Source organism: Marmota flaviventris, chromosome 12 (assembly GCF_047511675.1).
Source record: "Marmota flaviventris isolate mMarFla1 chromosome 12, mMarFla1.hap1, whole genome shotgun sequence".
NCBI classification, from domain to species: Eukaryota; Metazoa; Chordata; class Mammalia; order Rodentia; family Sciuridae; genus Marmota; species Marmota flaviventris.
In genome coordinates, this window is record NC_092509.1 from 56607547 (window position 1) to 56630593 (window position 23047).

Here is a 23047-nt window from a genome sequence, read left to right on the forward strand (position 1 = left end):
CCAAAGTCATCTATAGATGGGCCTCAACTTTCATACATGAAATTTGGAAGGCTAGCACTTCCGTAGATGATATAATAGCATGTTTGAATCTTCTTTTGTACACCAGATTCAGTTGTTCATGTATCATCTGACAGATGATCCTTTTGAATTATCACATGCTAATGCTCTTTTAGTACAGAGTGAATAAATAGTTGATTCACTGGCAGAGTACACCAAGAGTACACGAGTACTTAAAATGGAAAATCTCATGTATTAGAAGGTAGATTCATATATAAATATATATTATACATATGTAAATAATTTAAAGATATGCAATGGAATTTTTATGACTTAATTTTTATGACATAATGCTCTTTTTTGAATGGATAGATGTTCTGGTCTATAAAATTATGTAAAGATTTTTCTACAAAACTATTAATATTCGTTTTTAAAATTTAAAGTACTTTGATAATTTTCTTTTCTTTTTTTTAAGAGTCAACACAGACCGTCCAAGCTCTACAGTATTCAACTGTTGATGGTCCACTAACAGCAAGCAAGGATTTAGAAATAAAAACCTTAAAAGAAGAAATTGAAAAACTAAGGAAACAAGTAGAAGGTAAATTTCTGTGGTTCATCATTGATTCACTTTAGTAGATTTAAAAAACTGGTTTATTTATACACAGAACATCCATTGAGTCCCTGTATTGTGTTGTAAGTTATATATCAGTGAGGAAAAAGCAAATAAAAATGGTTTTTGTTTTCAAGGAATTCATATTTTGGTGTGGGAATCAGAAATACAAGTAGTCATTATAACACAGGTAAAGAGGCTATGGGAAAAAGTTAATAGATGTACATGAAGTGTACATAGGAGGAGCACTTGTGTTTAAAGAGAACAAAGATGATTTTTTGAAAGACCTACTTTTATTTTTGGAAATCAAGTTGGAGTTTGGCAAATCATATGTATGAACAGGGAAAAGGGAATTAGACTGAAGAAGTGGAGGTACTCTGTATAGAATGGAACTGCATATACATAGGCATGAAGATTTGTGAAAATTTATTTTCTTTGTAATATTTTATTTTTCAGTTTATTACTAAGATTAATTAAAATTTGACATGTCTGTTTTATTCATTCATGGATTTTTCAACAAATATTTATTGAATACCAGGTGTTGTTTCTTATTTTTGAGTTTAAAAGACAGAAATCCTTGCCTTGCCTGGATGGAGGTCAAACAGTGGGGAAAAAAAAACTCAATAAATATGGAAGTGTATGAATGATAACAGTATGTTAGAAAGTGACAAGTGCTTTAAAATAGAGTAGAATAAGGAGATGAGTCAGATGTGCAGGTGAAGAATTTTATCATTTTAAGAAGGTAGGTCCTAGTATAGGCCTAATTGAGAGGATGACATGTTTGCACAAACTTAAAAGTAGGTAAAGGGCTTCGCCATATGTAATTTTGGAAATACACGTTCCAGGCAGAAGGACCAGCCAGTACAAAGCCCTAAAATCAGAATGTGCTTAATGTTGTAAACAGAGGACGGAATGGATAGGGAAGACTAAGTAATCAGAGAGAATGGAAAAAAATGAGATTAGAGAAGTAAACCCAGAGTCTTAATCATTACTCTGAGGTCTTTGGTTTTCATTCGGAGTGAAATAACCTTTTGCAGGGTTTATAGAGACATCACATGATGTGTGAATAAGTGGAGGGCAGAAGAAAGAGGGCACTATCTTAGAATGGGGTTGGGCCTCTCCAGAAATGCAGGTTAAGGCAAAAATAAATGAAAAAAAAGAAGAACTGACACGGGGTCTTCTATTTTAAAAAAAGATTTAAGGTGCCACATTAATATTTTGTTTTTATTAAATAAATATTGATATCTTAAATTTGAACATAATGTATAAATGCTATTTTTTTTTATAAAAGTAGTTTACTTCCTAAGAAATGTCTCTTTATCAAATTTCTTTAAATTTATATTTCTAAAAATAGGTTAGTAACAGTATAAACAGAATCATTTACTTTGATTTGGTACCAATGATAAAATATTTACAGTGAAACTGAATGTCTTATTTTAGAGTTGTGTGACACTATAAAAGCAGTGGAACACAAGACCAGCTAGGATAGGCAGTGATTTATCTTCAAAGGAGTTTGGTTTGGGAAAACTCTATATACCTATCTTAGATCTACTTTTTTTTTTTTTTTATGGTAGAGGCTTTGAATAGCAATAACTTTTGAAAGTTTGTTTTATAATTAAAAATTATGGTGAAATAGATGGAATTGATCTAAAACATTTAAATAAATAGTATTTGTATGCTTCACCAAAATAGTTGTGAGCTTCTTCGGTGACCTCATCAAATGGATAATTTTTTAAAAAAAACACATTTTGCTTCTATTTATAGTATGTTCTACCAGTTTCTAAAAGGGAACCTATGGTGACATCCAGCCCATTTTATATAAGAATAGAAATAAATAATTACATTTTTTGAACAGCTGGTATTATATTTTCAGTTTTGGTGTCCACTTATTTATTACTAATTCATAGAAATACAATTGATTTTTATATGTTATTTTATATTCTGTGACATTGATGAACTTGTTAGTTCTAGGAGGACTTTTAAAAAAAAAAAGATTCCTGGGATTTTCTATGCTGACAACTACATTATCTGCAAATAGAAACAGTTTTTATTTCTCCCTTTTTGATCTGTATGCTTTTCACTTGTTTTCTGCCTTGTTTCAGTATCTAGATCTTGTAACACTGTGTTGGTGAGAAAAACACCCTAGCTATTCAGTCTTAGGGAGAATGCATTTGGTCTTTCACTTTTCAGTGGAATATTTGCTTTAGATTTTTATAGATACTCTTTATTAAGCTGGCGTTCATAATTTTTTAAATCTCCTTTATCTAATATTAATATAGCCAATCCTGCTTTCTGTTCATTAATATTTGTACTGTATATCTTTTCCTCCACTTTTACTTTCAACCTCTCTACATAATTTTATTTGAAGTTAGTTTCTTCTAGGCAGCATATAGTTTGGCCATGTCTTTTTAAAAATTTTATATAGTTTGTTAAATTGCACCTTATCATCTTTTACCATTAATTTATATTGAAAGGGTCATTGTTTTAAGTAGTGTTGGCAGTTCATAATTTTATTTATTTATTCAATAAAATATTTTCAATCAATGCTCATAGGACTGTTCTTTACTTATTTTTTTTATCTCCCATAGACAGAATAGAATCAGTAAAAATATTGAGAGAAAAGATCATCCCCTTATTAAGTATTCTTACCTTGCCAAGCTCTCTTCCATTATGTGATAGTTTCAGTCATGTGCTGTGTTTCATTCCATCTCTTCAGTATCATTCATTCATAATTCGTAACCTTTTAAAAGTTCTGATAAAATATGTGTTACATAAAAATTACCATTCTAACCATTTTTAAATGCTTAGTTCAGTGGTATTAAGCACATTTGCGTTGCTGTATAACCATCACCACCATCTGTCTCTAGAACATTTTTATTATCCCAAAGTGGAATTCTGTATGCATTAAACAATAACTTTCCATTCTCTTCTCCTCCTAACCACTGGCAATCACTATTCTGTTTCTGTCTCAATGAATTTGACAATTTTAGAAACCTCATGTAAGTGGAACCATAAAATATTTATATTTTGTGTCTGGCTTATTTTATTTAGCATAATATACTTAAGGTTTATCCATGTTGTAGCATGTATTAGGATTTTATACCTCTTAAAGTCTGAGTGAAATGCCATTGTATTTCTATAAAACATATTGTTTATCCATTTATCTGTCCAGGAACACACAGGTCACTTCTACCTTTTGGCTATTGTGAATAATACTGCTATGAACCTGAATGCACAAATATCTAAGTCTTGGCTTTCACTTCTTTTGAATATATATCTATAAATGGAATTATGGATTAAATAGTAATTCTAATTTTTTGAGAAATAACCATACCATTACCATTTTCCATATTGGCTGTACCATTTTGTATTTTCTTGAGTAAAATTTGTTTACTCTTCAGTATGTAAAAAATTGATTTGCTGTTGTGTCCTAAGAATTACTCAAGGTGCTAGAGACATGGGTGGTAAAGTTGAATATAAAAGCTGTGCTTCATTCACCCTTAGAGCCAAAGTTTTTAAAATATTTTTATATCAAAGTTGGAGATAAAACATAACTCCCCTAAACACCTGTCTTATGAGTAGCCCCTACTTAACCTTGACCCTGAAGGAAAAATTATCTAAAACACCCTCAATCTAATGTTCCTCCAGGTACTTCTTAAGCAGGCCTTTGTGTACACAAATACCCACCAATTGATGATGTTATATTTTGTATTTTCCTATAGCTCTATTTATATTTCTAGTATTTAAAAATTTCTAGAAAAATGTAATAAATCTACAATGATTTTTTGGCTTTCGAATATTGTCTTTACTCACTATATTATGAGTTCTTAGAGGGCAGGGACAGAATTTGTTTTACAACTGTATTCCTAATGTTAACCTCAATGCCTAGCATCATATTAAATACATATTTGAGGGTCTACAGACAAAAATAAAAATTTATGCCCTCATTTAATATTTTTATATGAAAAATATTTTTCCAAATGAAAATTTTACTATAATGTGTAATATGCTTTTTAAACTCCTGTTCTTTTATGGTCTTGGGGTTGGGCTTCTATACCTCCATGTACTGTGTCTCTTTCTCTCCAGTCCTAAACTAACATGTGTTCTTCATTTGTCTCTATCTCATTCTCAGAGAAAAGTGACCGTTAGAGGAACTTATTTACCCCATTGTTGATTAGAAGTAAAATGTCTTTGTGTCTCTGAAGAAGTTTGGGTTATTTTATGAGATTAACTTATGGAAAAGCTATGAAACTACTCTTTGTACATCGGGGAGATACTTTGATTGTTGACCAACCTTCTATGACCTCCAGTTTTGTAACCCCTTTCAAGTTCACTAGTTATACTTTTGTTTTAGAAACAGGCTCTCACTAGTGCTCAGACTGATCTCAAATCTCCTGGACTTAAGTGAGCCTTCCACGTCAGCCTCCTGAGTAATGGAGACTACAAATGCTGCCACTGTGCTTAGCTTTCTAGTAATGCATTTCAAGTACCATTTTAATCATGTCCCCTTTGCACCCTTCTCTTAATTTCTATAGCACATATAACCTACTAACATAATTTGTATCTAATTTTCTGCCTTATTTATGATATTGAGTGTTAACTCTTTTCTTTTTAACTTGATTATGTCCTTGAGGACTTGAGACCAAATTTTATATTTCTCTTATATGCCTCAGTACAAAGAAAAGTACCTCCTTTGTATGATGCTTTTATTAAGTCTTCATTATTAACAGGTTGAGTTTCAGAATTTTAATAACAGGCATGTACTAAGAACCATTTAGTTGATATGAGCTAACCCATTTCTTAGTACTGTTTTTTCTATTTATTCACTAAAATTAGTTTTTCATAACTTCACCTAAATGTTATGGCTAATTGTGTTGCAATGTATATTTTTAAATAGTCTGATGAGAGCTTCTTTCAAAAGTTTTTTTGCCTTACCCATTTTTAAAATATTTTTTAGTTGTAGATGGACGCAATATCTTTATTTTACTTTTATGTGGTGCTGAGGATTGAACCCAGGGCCTTACATGTGCTAGGTGAGCGATCTACCATTGAGCCACAACCCCAGCCCTGCCTTACCCATTTTAATCCATTAGTTGACCAAATTTCAAAGCATCCTGGATTTTTATTGCTTGTAAAATAGTTTATGACTTTTCAGAATGCAAACTTCTGTTTTTCAAATCACAAGTGGCATGTTTCTCTCCATAGTAGAATATTTAGTGAAAAATCAGATGGGAGGCTGGGGATGTGGCTCAAGTGGTAGTGCGCTTGCATGGCATGCGTGCGGCCCCGGGTTCGATCCTCTGCACCACATACAAACAAAGATGTTGTGTCTGCCAAGAACTAAAAAATAAATATTAAAAAAATTCTCTCTCTCTCTTTAAAAAAAAATTAGATGGGTTTCTTCCCATTACCGCCCCACCAATTTCAAAAGATAAAAAAGTTTATATGGTGAAAATAAGTTTTATTCCCTCTTAAATTTCATTCTCTTTTTTTCTCTCTGAAGACAACCACCATTTCTATTTTCTTTTGTCCTTTCAGAGATAAATCATTCATGGTTTCTAAATATCTATTAGAGCAAAATAGAATGTTTGAAATGCATGTTTCATGGCATTTTTATTATTTAAACTGATTGTTACAATTCTGTATTAGTCAGCTTTGCATCATTATAATGAAATACCTGTGGCAGGCTACTGATGAAGAAAAAGGAGTTCATTTAGCTCATAATTTTGGAAGTTCAAAGTTCAAAATGAGTGGTTTCTCTTTTCTACAGTTTCTTAACCTGGAACATTTTCTTTTGTACTTCTCATAATTCACAGGTTACTGTTTAAATGAATGATTTTTAAGCTTTCTAAAAGCGTCTTTAAAGTATCTGAAATGTGAATCATGGAAATCTGATATTCTCTACTCCATTGCAAAACAGCTGAAGTGAAATATTGGGGTGAAAGCAAAGTGAAACCTATGTTGAAGCTGGGTGTAGTGGCACATGCCTTTAATCCCAGTACTTCGGAGGCTTAGGCAAGAGAATTGCAAGTTGAAGACCAGCCTCAGCAATTTAGCCAGGCTGTGTACACAACTATCTATAGTTGGCTACTATCTACATTCGGTGGGGTCGGGCTCCAAATTCCTCAATAGGACACCCATAGCACAAAAGTTAATAACTAGAATCAACAAATGGGACTTACTCAAACTAAAAAGTTTTTTTCTCAGCAAAAGAAACAATAAGAGAGGTAAATAGGGAGCCTACACCCTGGGAACAAATCTTTACTCCTCACACTTCAGATAGAGCCCTAATATCCAGAGTATACAAAGAACTCAAAAAATTAGACAATAAGAGAACAAACAACCCAATCAACAAATGGGCCAAGGACCTGAACAGACACTTCTCAGAGGAGGACATACAGTCAATCAACAAGTACATGAAAAAATGCTCACCATCTCTAGCTGTCAGAGAAATGCAAATCAAAACCACCCTAAGATACCATCTCACTCCAGTAAGATTGGCAGCCATTATGAAGTCAAACAACAACAAGTGCTGGCGAGGATGTGGGGAAAAGGGTACACTTGTACATTGCTGGTGGGACTGCAAATTGGTGCAGCCAATTTGGAAAGCAGTATGGAGATTTCTTGGAAAGCTGGGAATGGAGCCACCATTTGACCCAGCTATTCCCCTTCTCGGTCTATTCCCTAAAGATCTAAAAAGAGCATGCTACAGGGACACTGCTACATCGATGTTCATAGCAGCACAATTCACAATAGCAAGACTGTGGAACCAACCTAGATGCCCTTCAATAGACGAATGGATAAAAAAAATGTGGCATTTATACACAATGGAGTATTACTCTGCATTAAAAAATGACAAAATCATAGAATTTACAGGGAAATGGATGGCATTAGAGCAGATTATGCTAAGTGAAGCTAGCCAATCCCTAAAAAACAAATGCCAAATGTCTTCTTTGATATAAGGAGAGTAACTAAGATCAGAGTAGGGACGAAGAGCAGGAGAAGAAGATTAACATTTAACAGGGATGAGAGGTGGGTGGGAAAGGGAGAGAGAAGGGGAATTGCATGGAAATGGAAGGAGACCCTCAGGGTTATACAGTGGAGGGGGTAGAGAGAGAGGAGAGGAGGGGAGGGGAGGGGAGAGGTGGGGAGGGGGGATGGTGGAGGATAGGAAAGGTAGCGGAGCACAACAGACACTAGTATGGCAATATGTAAATCAATGGATGTGTAACTGATGTGATTCTGCAATCTGTGTATGGGGTGAAGGTGGGAGTTCATAACCCACTTGAATCAAAGTGAGGAATATGATATGTCAAGAAATTTGTAATGTTTTGAACAACCAACAATAAAAAATTAAAAAAAAAAAAACTTAGCGAGGCCTTTTCTCAAAATGAAAAATAAAAAGGGGCTGGAAATGTATCTCAGTTGTAAAGCACCCCAGGTTCAATCCCTAGTACCCCCGCCCCCAAAAAAGTTGAAATAAAACAGCAAAACTATTCTTAAAGTATATTGAAGCTATCCTATGAAACAGTTTGTTATGAACTTCATATAATTTATAATTTTATGAAATATGGATTTATTTCTTATAAAGAACAATAGAAATAAGTTAGTAACTTAACAGTTTACCAAAAAAATCGAATGTGTTAGGGTAGAACTCTTCAAAAGTACATAAAAGAGTATGCTCAGAAGTGATTACTAAATGTACCATTAGGATGATTTCTTTGAGCCATAAAATTTGATTAAAATGTACCAGGAAATGACAGAAATCAGCAGCTTCACTTACTAAATTTTGACTGTCATTACCATAAACAACAACCTAAATTAATATCTACATTGAAATTATTGAAATACTGGGCATAAAATAACAGAAAAATATTATTTAAACATGTTTGAAGGAAATTAGAATAGAAAATTCCTATATGAAATGCTGAAATTTGAGAAAATGTTAAAAGCTAATCTTCTGATGTTCATATAAAACATTCATTAAAAACTATTACTAAGATAGAATAAAAATTTGTTAAATTTTTTTGCATATATTTTTAAAAGTTGTCAACTATGCTATTCATAAATATATATAAACTTTCAGAGTTTTAAAACAAAATTTTAAAATAAAGCTATGCATTTAGGACCCTGACCATCATTAAATTATTTTGTTTATGGAAGGTGGAACCATTTAGTGCTTGAAACATTAATGTATTTAAGTGATTTTTTTAGACTACAGACATGTTTATACAAATGAAATGCTCTTCTCAGTAGAACTAACACAATATTATCACTTTTTCATTTATTGAAAGGATGATATCAATATACAAAACTTTGTGCATTTGTTCCACTTTAATGTACAAATGAATCACCTGAACATTGTATATAAATTCTGATTCTTTGGGTCTGAGTGGACTCTGAGATTCTGTGTATCTAAGTTCCTGGAGAAGGTTAATGCCATTTGTCTGGGGTTGACATTTAGAGTAATAATGTTGTAAAGAATAGCAAATGTCCAAAACAGAATTAACAATGAATGTGTTTAGTATTCTGTTTTCACAAACTTTAGTTCTTTTATTTACTAGTTCACTTTTGATACCAGGATCATTTCCTAAGAGTTTTTTAAGTTTTATTTAAGCATATATGAAAACTAACAATTTTGTTTAGTAACAACCCTTCTGACCCAATCATATGAAACATTATTTAGTAACATTTATTTCCAAGTTGGAGAAGTCAGTGCAAAGTTTACTGGGCTCTGGCCTTCATTCTGGAACTCATTTAATAATAGGACCTTAGGCAAGTTATTCAACTCCCTGAGTTATTTCATCTGAAAAAAATGGAAGAACTGATTTAGATCAGAGGTTTTCAGATATTTACTCTAAAAATCAGAGTTTATTTTGTAATTAGCCAGTGGTGAAACTTGACTAAGTGATCTGGAACCAAACTATTAGAAGCAAAACCAACTTAAAGAAATTAGGCAGGCTGGAGATGTGGCTCAAGCGGTAGCACGCTTGCCTGGCATCACATACAAACAAAGATGTTGTGTGCGCCGAATACTAAAAAATAAATATTAAAAAATTCTCTCTCTCTCTCTCTCTCTCTCTCTTTAAAAAAAAAAAAAAGGAAAAAAAGAAATTAGGCATCAGCCCTATAATGCTTACCCAGGGTAGAGACAAACTTGTTTTTTCTCCTTGGTTGGGTGGTTTTGTTGTTTTCTTAGTTTTTAAGTTTTCATTTGGTCTGAAGGTGCTGTCTTTGGAAGCGTGGTCTTTTTTTCCCCTAATATATACACATTAGTGTTTCAAGCACTAATATAATATATACATATATTATAATAATATATATGAGGCATTTCTGCCCATAAATTTTACAAATCTTTACATTAAGCATATGTCATTCACTATCTTTACAGTGAATCAATATTCATTTAACTTGTCTTGAGTCATACTGGTATGTGGTGTTAATAGATTTAATCTATACCAAATTCAAATACTTCTTTTTTTTTCTTTTTAATTTGTTTCAAACTGTGGTTCAACCATTTGCTTTAATGGTAAAAGAAGCATTGTCTTGTTTTTTAGAATCCAGTCATTTGGAGCAGCAACTTGAAGAAGCTAATTCTGTGAGGCGAGAATTAGATGATGCTTTTAGACAAATCAAGGCTTATGAAAAACAAATCAGAACTTTACAACAAGAAAGGGAAGAGCTAAATAAGGTAAAAATATATGAATAAATTGTTAAAGCCTTTTCTGTGTTCTTCATTTTCTGTGATCATAATACTGAAAGCATTTGTAATGAATACTAACAATATATAGTCTGTTTTAATTTTTTAAAAGTTGATCTAAAAATTTTAAGAATTGTTTTGATGTATATCATTTGATTATTATCTTGTAATGAAGAAATTGAATGTTCTTAAGGCTTTTAAGGAAAGAATATTTAGTTTATTTGGAAAGTTAATTAAAAGACTTGATTAAAAGTGAATGTTGAAAAAGAAACATTTTGAAGAAATATACTAGTAGAATATATTTAGTATCTATGGGAAAATTTAAAATGCAGGAACATTTTCATTACTTATTGCTGATAGGAACATTTTTAAAAGATTATAATTAAAAATCACTGATTTAGTTATTTTTACAAAATGTCAATTTTTATTTCAAAGCAGTATGGATAAACAAACTAAAGTCATTTTCTTAAGAACTTTGTGTAGCATTTAAAACAGTATTGGAAGCATCAACAAAATTTACTGATAGCTAAGACTCTGCAACACAGTCATATAAAGTAATAATATTCAAGCAATAGAGAAAATACCTGAACCACATAATGTTAGGTATTGTGGCTTTCATTAACAAATGAAAAAAATGTTGGGATTAACACTTTATAATGCAAACAAATGATCAGTAATTTAAGGAACGATATAAATTATATTCAATGATGTAATATATTATGCACTGATTAATATATAATGAAATCCTTCTGGGGAAGATTTATAAATCTTCCTACCAATAAAGATCTAGAAGAAATTAAAAATAACAACCTTTAAATAAAAACTGTATAATAACAAATTGACTGTGGATGAAGTTAATCCGAAAGAACTAATAGACAAAATTGTTAAAGATTAAATTGAATTAGATAAGAACATTTTTTTTTTTTGCATTTCCTGCAATTTCAAGCAGTGGTTAGTATTGCTCTATCTAAATTTATGGCCATTTTAATAATATTTGGCATTTATAGCAGATAAATATTTTATTTGCTTTAATGATAGATAATATTTTAATATTAGTGTTTTCTGATATGAGTGGTTTAACGCCAGATTGTTTTATTGGTAGGATTTCTCAGTCAAATTTAGCTAACATAATAAAGATGAAAATATGTTACCTAGATTTTATAGCAGTAGGTGTTTTTCCAGTTCTAAATAGGATCTTTTTTTTTTTTTTTTTTTTGGTAGTGCTGGGGATTTAACCCAGTGCTAGGCAAGCACTCTACCAACTGAGCTTTATCCCCAACCCTCCCTAAATAGGTGTTAATACTAAAAATCTTTTTAGAATATTTTTTGAAAAGAAAAATGCCTAAAAGAAACAGATTATATGCATAAAGAATTTTAAGAGATTTGATTAATAGCGTACAGATGGTAAAAAAGGAATTCATTTTCTCCTCATCCTTGCTAACATTTGTTATCTTTTGTCTTTTTTTTAATAATAGCCATTCTAGGAGTTGTAAGTGGTATCTTATGTGATTTTGATTTTCATTTCTGTGGTGATTAGTAATGTTGAATATCTTTTTACTTACCCGTTGACTCTTTGCATGTCTTCCTTAGAGCAATGTCCATTCAGGTCCTTTGCCATTTTCTAATAGGGCTAGCAAATATTCTATTTTTATAATGCCAAATTGTTTTCCAGTATACCAGATTAAATTCTTCCCAGTAGTGTATAGGAGTTTCTAAGTTCAACATTATTTTGTACTTCCAGATTTATTACTTTTGACTAAACTAGTCTGAATTGAGGTTTCAGGTCTAAAATAATTTTTATTGTGATTTTGATTTGCATTTCTCTAATTACTTAAGTGGTCAGGTGTATTTACATATGTCCAGTCATCACTTATATTTTTTTTCCCAAAGTGGCTTTTAATATTCCTTTTACATTTTTCTGTCCAGTTATTTGTCTTTTTCTTATTGGTTTGTAAAAATTCTTAAAAATTTCTGGACATGTTAACCTTTTGTCAGTTATATATTTTAAAGATACCTACCTGTGGCTTGTCTATTTACATTCTTTTACTTTTGATTAACTGAAGCTCTTAGGTTTAATGTAGTCAGGCCTGTCAGTACTTCTGTGTTAGTACATTTGTTGGATTGTACAGTATTAAGAAATCTGAGGTTAAAAAAAAATCACTAAATTTTTATCTTTTAAGTTTGATCATTCTTATTTATGTCTTTAAAACCACTGGAAATTCAGTTTTTTTGTATCATGTGAGATAAGGGTCCAATTTTACTTTTTTCCATAGGACTCACCCATTGATCATTTGCTAAAAAGGCCTTCCTTTTACAGTATTGTGGGATGTCACCTCTCTTATATATATGAGATTTTCATATTTGTATAAGTCTGCAACTCTATTCCTTGAAAACTGTGATGGAATTGTGATTAAAATTACATCAAATCTATAGATCAACATCAGGAGAATTAACATAATATTGTGAAGTTTTGTTTTAATTATTAATATTCTGAGTGCACACACAAAAGTGAAGAGCAGAGCAGATTGTTAACAATTACATACAGCAGATATTAACCACATGGCTTCCTTGTATGCCAATTTTTATCTGTAGGGCAATGCCCTGAGAGCTGGCTGGATGAAACCCTTCACATGAGAAATCTGTATTGTGAAGGAGGAACCTCAAAAACATTTACCAGGTGTTAATAGAGAAAAGAGGTAGCTGCTTGCTTCTTAATCCTATTCCCCCTTTCGAGAGAGTCTTCTAGGAAGTGTAAAGTGAAATTTTGGGTTGTTTCTCTAAGCCTTTGGAATATAAATTAATTACTCCAAAGAAAAGATAAGCTGGAGGTTCCAGCATCACAAAGAAAAAGTCTCCATTGTCCAGGTTGTCTTCCACTTCACCTTGAAATGCTAACACATTTCCTGCAGAAGGTAAATCTGGAGTTTTCTCACTATTGAAATTAGTCATAAATTACTTTCTATAATTGCATTTAGTCTAGGTCCCAAGTGTCAATAAAATTTGTTCAGAGGTCTAATAATGCAATAACAAAAATAGTTTTTCTGCATTTCCAATCTTTTAATCCATAAACATGATATCTTTTTGTATACTTCAAGTCATTTAAAATGTTCTTTCATAAAATTCATACAGGTAGTGTTTTCTTTTCTTAAATTTATTATTCTATTTTTCCACATTTTAAATGAGATCTTTAAAATTTATGTTTTCTCTATTGATTTTGTTCTCAATAATATCATTCAACTCTTGATGAAAATGGGATATAAAAATAGGCTCCTTGAAATTTTCTGGAAATATGGACAAATTTTTTTTCTCCTTTTGGATGTTTATAATTTCTTTCATTGTCTTATTACATTAGCCAGGACTTAATGTTGAGTAAAAGTGCTGATAGCAGGTATCCTTACCTTTTTTTTTTTTTCTCCGTTAGTAGTAGAGATTGAACTCAATACCTCACTCACTGAGCTGTATCCTCATCCCTTTTTCATTTCATTTTTGGGGTTGAGACTTTCTACATTGCCCGTAATGGCCTTGAACTTGTGGTCTTCCTGCCTCAGCCCAAGTAGCTGGTATTACAGGTGTGTACCACAACACCTGGCTCTAAAGGAGAGTACTTTTTTGTGCGGTTGTTCAGGGGGATCAAAATTAGAGCCTCACTCATGCTAGGCAACTACTCTATCAGTAAGCCAAATTCCCAGCACAGCAGGCATCCTTATCTTGTTCCTAATTTTTTTAAAATTTGTTTTAATTAGTTACACATGACAGTACAATGATCTTGACATATCATACATTTGAATCAGATGGGGTATAATTCCTCATTTTTCTGAGTGTACAGGTTGCAGAATTACATTGGTCATGCAGTCACTTATATACCCATGTCTTTGATATTTTACTACTAATAATGCTTGCTCTTAAGATTTTAGGAAGTATTTTCTAAGATGTAAGGAAATTGCTTTCTATTCCTATTTTGATGATTTTTTTAAAATTAAGAATAGGTATTTGCTTGGCCTGGTGGCACACACCTATAATTCTAGCAACTTGAGAGTTTGAGGCAGGAGAATCACAAGTTTAAGGCCAATCTCAAGCAACCTTTCAAGATCCCTGTCTCAAGACAAAAACATAAAAACAAAAAAATGAACTGGGCCAAACATGATGGCATACACATGTAATCCCAGCTGCTGGGAAGGTTAAAGCAGGTGTTTCGCAAATTTGAAGTCTGCCTGGTAACTTAGCAAGACCCTGTCCCAAAATAAAAAAAGGATGTGGTTCAATGGTTAAGCGCCCCCAGGTTAATCCCTGGTACAAAAACAAAAACAATGAACTGGGGGTATATGGAGCTCAGTGATAAGATGGCCCCTGAGTTCAAACCTAGTACCCTCTCCCAATGGAGTGGGCATTGAATTTATTAAATATGCATTCTGTACTCTTATTGATAATTATTATATTCTTTTAATGATCTGTGCAGTTAATTACATTTACAGACCATTTTTATTATTAAACCACTGTTACAATTTTAAAATTAAGCCTGAATTGCACATTATTTTCCATATAATAATGATATATGATAGTATAGGTAAAATCTGTACAGCAAATTATCTCCTCTAATAGCATTCAGATTCTAAGTGCTTTACCCGTGTTAAATTGTTTAATCTTCATCACAATCCCATAAAATAGGTATTTTTGAAAATTATTCTTATTTTACTAGTGAAACTGAATATTGAAAGAATAAGTTGCTCAAGATTATTAGAGATGGAAAGTGATGGAAGTAGAATTTCAATACATGGAGTGTAGCTCCAGAATTTGTGTATATTAACATATGTCACTGGAACTTATTTCCTCGTTTTTAAAGGACTTTTACCTTTGTTTCCATTAATGAGACTGGCTCATAATATTTCTGTTAACCTTTCTTGAATTTTTTTTGGTCAAGATTACATGTCTAGTAGAATCAGTTGGGTGACATTGCCTCTTTTTTTTTTTCCTCTTGAAAAGATTGTATAGACAAACTCTCCATTAGAGTAACTACCTATAAAGTCATCTGCAGCTGGTGGTGGTTCTCCACTGCTGGGATGGGGAATTTTATTGACTGTTGATTCAGTTACTTTAATTGTTGTAGGGCTTTTAGGGCTTTAATTGTTATAGGGATAATTGTGAAAACAATATTGAGAAATTGTATTTTCTAGGATTTTTTCATTTTATAAGTTAAGAAATTTATTGGCATTGAGTTCTTAATGGTATTTTTCTATTATCTTTTTTGACTTCTTTTAGATTTTTTGTTGTAGCTTCTTTTTTCTTTCCTTATACTATTTAGTTGTTTCTGTATGCTAGTTTTCCTTGATTGGGTCTTACCACATATGCCTTTGTTGTGGCTTTGTTGATCCTCATTGGCTGGCTTTTGGCTTTATTTATTTATTTATTTAAAGAATTTTTTTTTTTTTTAGTTGTAGATGGACACAATACCTTTATTTTGTTTATTTATTTTTTTATGTGGTGCCAAGGATTGAACCCAGTGCTTCATACATGTTAGGCGAGTGCTCTACCACTAAGCCACAGCTTCTGGCTTTATTGATCCTCATTGTTCTGTCATTTTTATTTCATTGCTTTATGTTCTTTATTGTCTTCTTCCTCATATTGGGGGAAGGGTGTTGTTCTAACTTCTTAAGTAGAATCTCATTGAATTTCAACTTGTGTTTCCTTTCTAAGTATTTCAGGGTATGGGTTCCCTCTATAGTTCTACTGTATCACCAACTTTTAGTATATAATAATCATTTTTTGTTGTTTATATTTTTAATTTTTCTTAGTTGTTTAAATATATTTATGATTTTTCATTGACCAATGAGATATATGTGTGTATTTTAAGTTTTCACTATAAAATTTTTTCAGTATATAGAATTAATATCTTTTTATTAGAATTTAATTGTGATGTTGTTAAAGAACTTAAATTTTTATGATATTTGTTCTTTGAAATCAACTCAGATTTGCTTCATGGCTTAAGAGTGCTCTATTTTAAAAATATTCACTGTGTGTTCTTGAAAAGACCCTGTGTTTCCAATACAGGATATAAGCAAGCTCTTATACATGTGAAGAAGCTTATTACTAGAACTTAGTCATCTTTATATTCACTATTTTTTTCCTGCTTTGTTTCTGTATTAATGATTAAGAAATTGATATCTCTCATCATGGTGATATAGTTTTCAATTTTTCTCTGAAGTTCTAGTAATTATTTTTACTGTATTTTGAGACTACCTTATAGAACACATTAAAAGTTCTGAATGTTTTTATTCCTAGTGTATTGAATTTTATGATTGCTTTATATTTCCTATCCCCAATAGTCTTTTTCTACTAAAGTCTAGATTTCATTTCTTTTCTTTTTAAGCAGCAAAGAGGTGTTTATTGCGAGCTAGCTTGGTCCTCCACGCACACACAGCAACTGGTGACGCTGAGAGGCTCCAAGCCCAGGGTTTGCAGCATTTTTATACACTCTTTGGGGAAGGCAGGGAATTCACATACATCATAGCATCTCTTAGCAAATCATCACACAATGCGGGAAAATCATAAAACAACTCTAAAACATGATTAGCACATTCACTGGCGGGGAACAAGTTGGGTAAAGGTGATTGGCTAGTACAAGAGGGGGATTCGTTTGAATTGATTGGTTTAAGCCATGAGGGGTGTACTTGCTGAACTACATGGTTTCCCAATATGTTATCAACAACAGTAAACTACTGGGAGGGTCATCTGGCATCCCAGGTATCTTCACTGTCTCATGCTGATTGGTGGCTGCTAGGGGGTTCCTATGGGTCCTCACCTAGCCTGACTGAGTCACCGCAGATCTCTACTGTTATTTGTAGATAAACAACTCAGCAGGGTGGGTATATGCCTAGCAGTGCTCTGTGGGTCTTTCCAAGGACAAGGGTCACACCCCTTTCCTTAGACAGGCTTTGCTCTGAGGTAGTGGCTGGTTTTTCATTCCCCCCTTTGTCTAGAAACTTGGGAACCAATCATGGTTCCCTCAGTTGGGGGCCTATTTGGGCAGGCTCTACATCTTGGTAAATAGTAACCCTCAGGGAACAGTCTTCAACTTCCCAGACTCACTCAAAATTGGCCTCCTAGATCCAACCTGACTCGATTTATCTGTCTACACTGTGTATCTATTTCTGGCTTAATTCCCCCCTCTAATTTTAGGAACTGCTTATTGCTGTAAGGAGAAGGGGTGATGGCTTGTTCTGGCTGCTTCAGAGCTGAAAGGGGGCATCCAATATGAGGGGGCTTGATGACATGGGGGACAACGTGGGGGACGTGAGTTCCCTTTTAGAAGTCAGTTCCATTTGAAGTCTGGTTGGGGAAACAGGTTGTCATCTGGGGATGGGTGCTTCTATGAGAGAAACAAAAACCATGAATACTGAATAAATGTTGCAGCAGCTGGAACATATCGCTGTATAATAGAAGTTTCCTCACCAGGCTTTAACATCCCCAGTTATCAGGAATGTAAACATAACATTTAACTTTTAGTGTTACAAATGTCCTTCCCCCATAAGATACAGTTTAATAATTTAATGTCATCTGATTTTGTAAAATCCTTTTACTAGTATGACCTCTGTGTCTAATAGAGAAACCTTTAGTTTTTTACTTAGGGCTGCATAATCATACTAGCAAACACCAAGCCTACCTGTGTAGGTTAGGAATATTTGTAGGCCTTAAACTAAAAACTACTCTGGCAGTTCCTCTTGATAGTTTCTTTTGATAGTTATCAGGCATTCCTGCCTAAGAATCTCCATTGTAGCCTCTAGTCTTACTTATTCTTGGGGGCTAACACAAGGTGTATATCTTAAGTTACATTTAACTATTATTATTACTTAAAATGCCCAGGAATAACTGTGTTTTGGTTTTAACTGTCTTTGCTAAGTGTTTAAGATGAAGCAGTCAAACTGACTTTTGTTTCTGTCTCTTGTTAACAGTCAGCTTAGTTTCCATGGGAGTCCTGGGGGAATTTTACAGCATCTTCTCTGTTCTTGTAGTGCCATTTGCGCTAGGATGGGTCCAGGTCTTGCTTGACCATGTGGCTTCCCTTGGAAGCATCAGGAATGTCTCCGTTCTCCCATAACCCTCCTCTTCATAGCAAAAGCACTGGTTGGCTTTCTGTTCTCCAGTGGTCTCATTAATCTCCCGGATCAGGAGGTTATGTGGCCCAGAGTTGCAAAACTCTTTAAAGAAGTCCCCTGCTCCCTGGATTCAGACTGACTCAGAGGGCAAGAGCCAAATATTGGTTTTCTTGGCATTTTAATTTAACTTTAATTTTAAAACTTAATCTTAAACATCTAGCAAATAAATTTCAACGACCTTATATTAAGAGTACTGGGCTTTAATGTCTATCTCTTTATCCTGTAGGTGATAACTCACTATCTTAAATTAACCCAGGTTGTGTGTTCTTAAAGCAGTACCTCAGCAAAACATTAACAGGCATTCTTTAGACCTTTTATAAGAAAACTACAGAACAAAATTAACAAGAGTAAAAACATATTTAGTTCGTGTAATAGCTTCCTTGAACTTTGGCAGAGTTATACATTATGCCCCCTGTTTGAGATCCTAGTAATCTTGACAAAAACTAACTTTTGGTCACAATTTTAAATGTACTGAAATCTGGCCTACTTCTTTTGTAGTCATTCTCACATGTACTAAGATGGGACACAGAGCCTTACCTCAGGTAAGGCGGGGCTCTTCGTAATTAAGTAAAGTGCTCTAGTTCTGAAGCTGATCTTTGCTTTTTAAACATCATTTTACAAAGCTTACATAAATTGTTGCTCAAGTTCACATAAATATCAGCTAACACAATATGGTATCACATCTAAAACATGAATTAAAGAAAGGCTGAAAGCTTTTAACCTTTTGTAGAAAAGTAGCAAAGTACTTTTGTGTTTTACAATATTAACCTTTACACAGATTAGGCTCTCATTAACTTAAAAATATCCTTAAATTGTACCTCAATGTAAAAAGTAACAAAACTTTGCACATCCTATTGATAACAGGTCCAGTTTTAGAACATCAAATTATATAAATAAATCTCCAATGTGTTTTTCATTTAAGCCTAAAATTACCATACAACTTTAGAACACCAGCTTGATATAATGGTCTTTTAAAGTTTCTACCTTACAGACTTGTATACCTAGACGATACGAACACATTTAATAGCACAACAATCACATTAATGTTTTTATATTAACCAAGTTTAGCTCTTAAAGAAATAATATATTACAATATTGCAAAATAACAGTTGTTGTTTAACCATAGTTGTAAAATTTTTAATTTCTTTAAAATTACTTCTCAAAAAACTTACATATATAATCAACTTACACAGACCTTTATCATTTACTTAAACCTATATAGCCAATGTACAGACCTGCTTTATCACTTACTTAAACCCTCTTATTTACTTAATTACATAGACTCTCTTATCCAGAAACACATTTTTCTTCTATTAAATCCATACCTAGAACCTTCTAATTTCTTTTTTCCATCTGTTAACTTCCTTTTCTGTTCACATTTTGAAACAATCTTTGTAAATTTCTGAATTTAGGCAGATTATTTCATAGACATCAACATTTTATTAGTTTTTTTTTAATCACCTAGGAAAAACTTATAAGCTTAATTTTAAAGACATCGTTACTTTCATCTGTTTACCCAATTTAAATTGAACCGTTTAAATCACGTGAATCAAAGATATTTGGATCCATTTTTTAAAATTTTTCATGAACGCTCTATATATCTGCCAATTTTCATAAAGATATCATTATTTTCATCTGTTGACAACACATAATACAAGTGTGCATACATAACACCATAGTAAAGGACTTGTAGCTTTTCAAAGGTGAAATCTCCATTGCAGTGTTTAAAAACTCCACAGTTGATATCAACACATTATTCCCCATGTCTTAAAGGGCCAGAAACAGATACCAAAATAAAAGACACTGGACAGATAGACAGAAGGAAGCTCCAGACTATGGCTGACAGACAGGAACTTTTAAAACCAGATAAGAGAGGAATCTCCAAGTTTCTAACTCCCATTTAATTATGACTCCTACACCAGTGGCACTATAGATGTCCCCACGAGTAGACCAGATGTTCTCACAGAGGGGCAACCAGAAGTGTAAAATCAAGGGTCTCAGTGTGGTGATTTTACTACATTCAGTGTCCCCTTATTTTTAAGTAGACAGAGATGGAGCAATCCTTACAGTCCAGGGAAGGAAGGAGGGAGTTTCCCAAAGCAAAAGGGGCTTCGGCAGCTGCTGGGAGTCTCTCAGTCCCTCCTTTTACTTAAAGGATTAGCTCCTTTGGTTAGGTCCAATCCCAGACACGCTGGCATATCTCCTAACTTTCCAGTAGTCAGCTCTCAAAAGTTAATCCTCCGCTTGCAGTTGTTTCGAGTGCTAGGCTTCCCCAAGAATGCAGAACAGGGGCTTCTCTAGAGTCCCCTCTGGAGTGCCAAAATTTGTGACTGAAAGTTCAGTTCCTGTCCTCGAAGCCAATTAATGCCAATTTAATAATGAGGACAGGGTTTTGAGAAAAATAAAAAGGGAGATATCAAAGTTCTTAGATCCCCAGCAGGCATTTCCCACTGCAGTGGGTCCACTCAAGCCAATTACGGGAAGAAAAGAAAACATTGCTTCCCTAATGCCATTTAACAAAGGGGAGTAAAGTTTATCAAAGTTCATTAAAAGACAGCTAAAAGGGGGTGTAAGAGGTGAGAACAGAAAAACTGGCGGTTCTATTGACTTTTGGTCCCTTACAGGGAAGCAGGAGAAGCATACCAGGGACATTTTCAGGCTAAAATTTAGCTTAAGTTACCTCCACACATCTAAGGCAGATGGGAACATGGGACACTGCATCTGTCCAAAGTAAAACAATGCCATCACACTGAACAGAGACACAGACAAAAAGACACACAAAGACACAGATTCCCTTTTCAGATTGTTGACAAAAACAGAAGTGGGGTGCTGGCCCCAAGCCAACTGGAGCCTTCCCCTCAGACAGATAGATTGGGGGAGTATCCCCCTCAGATTGGGTCTGACAACCCTAGATTGGGAGATTAGTTCCCTTGCCAGGATGTTGGAGTGAAGGCGGACAGGACAATAGAAACAAACACACATAACACAAAATTTGCAGCGCAGCCACAGAATTCACAGTGCGTTGTGGATTGCTACCCAGAAACTAAAAGCAGAGGCGGACGGAGGATCCGTCAGCTACAAAATACTTTAGTAAATACTTTACAAAATACTTTATTAAAGGCAATCCACACAGAACCCAGAAGGGGCTAGGGACGTCTCCCACAAACCCCGTCTGCTACGTCTACCTGGACCTTTTGCCGACCACAAAATAAAGAACCAGAACCTGCAGGCAACCAGAGTACAGAAAATTACAGATCGGCAATGCCTTTACTTACCAGCCGGATTTTCATCACCTCTCGATCAGGGTGACTGGGTAGGCTTATAAGGGGAATCCCTGATGAGCCCCCATATGTTATGCTCGAATTCGGGACCCCCAAAAGACCATCAGAGACCAAGATCGATGTAAGCAGCCAAGAGGTGTTATTGCAAGCTAGCTCAGTCCTCCGCACTCACATAGCAACTGGTGACGCTGAGAGGCAGATTCATTTCTTAATCTGTTACAGCAAACTGCCTTTAACTGGTGAGCTTAGCTATTTATTTATTTACTTACTTATTTAATTATTTATTTAGTGGTGCCTGGAGCCTTGTGTGTGCTAGACAGACCTCTACCACTTAGCCACATCCCCAGCCCCATTTTATATTTATTTTGATTATTGATGTACATGGGCATGTTTCTACCACTTTATTTTTTCCTTTCTGTTTGTTATGCTTTTTTATGCTTCTTTTTTTGTCTCCTTTCTTCCATTTTTAAAAAATTTTTAAGTACATATAATGTTCATCATAATATATTTATATATTTGTCATTATATAGTGTTAAATACATATATTGTGCAGCAAATCATCAGATTTTTTTAATTTTGCAAAATTTTTTCTTAATGTTCTTGTTTTCTTATTTTTATTTTACTTTTCTACTCTTTCTAGTCTTTGATTGTTGTTTTTAATTTTACCATAAATATTAAGTGTCTAAATTTAATCTTAAGCTACTCCTCCCCTCAAATAATATAAAGGCTTTTAATTCTCTTATCTTCCCAATATATATGCTGTTTTTGACAAATATTTTAGTGGTTATGACCTTTACTGTACACATTAGACCATTTTATAATGTAATCATATATCATTTCTTTATATTCACATTCATGTTTGCCAGTTTCTTAGCCCTTCATTTCTCTTGCATTAAATTTTCCTTCTAAGAACATTTTTCTTTCTCCTTAAATAAACCAGTAGAGGTTTCTTTAGTGTATATTTGATTTTGGTAAGCTTTGACAATTTTTATTCATATGAAACCTTATACTTGAAAAGTAATTATTTTGAGTATGTATTTTAGTTATTTTTGTCTTCTCTTTGGAAATATTTATCAGTGTTCCTATTTCTGTTGTTACTTATACATCTTTTTTTTATAGTGGGGAATAGGTGATTTTTCCTATTTTTGCTGTTTCTTTTAAAGTCTTATTTCTCTAGTGTTATTCAGATTCATATTTTGAACCTATCTGGGTTTGAGTTTCTTTTTCTTTATTCATAAATATAAAGCGGGATGTGTTTAATTTTAACATTTTTTTTTTCATTTCTAAATGTTGTATAAAGTTCTTTTAT

General features: G+C 33.3%; 1 protein-coding gene across 5 annotated transcripts in view; it reads left to right on the forward strand.

Annotated features, from left to right (window-relative positions):
• Cdc42bpa (CDC42 binding protein kinase alpha) overlaps positions 1–23047 on the forward strand; it is a 301602-nt gene that overhangs the window by 159195 nt on the left and 119360 nt on the right. For all 5 annotated transcript variants that reach the window (XM_071600007.1, XM_071600005.1, XM_071600008.1 and 2 more), the window contains exons 11-12: positions 473–595; positions 10165–10298. In XM_071600007.1, the coding sequence (XP_071456108.1) occupies positions 473–595; positions 10165–10298 (257 nt within the window). The remainder of the gene's footprint in view (positions 1–472; positions 596–10164; positions 10299–23047) is intronic.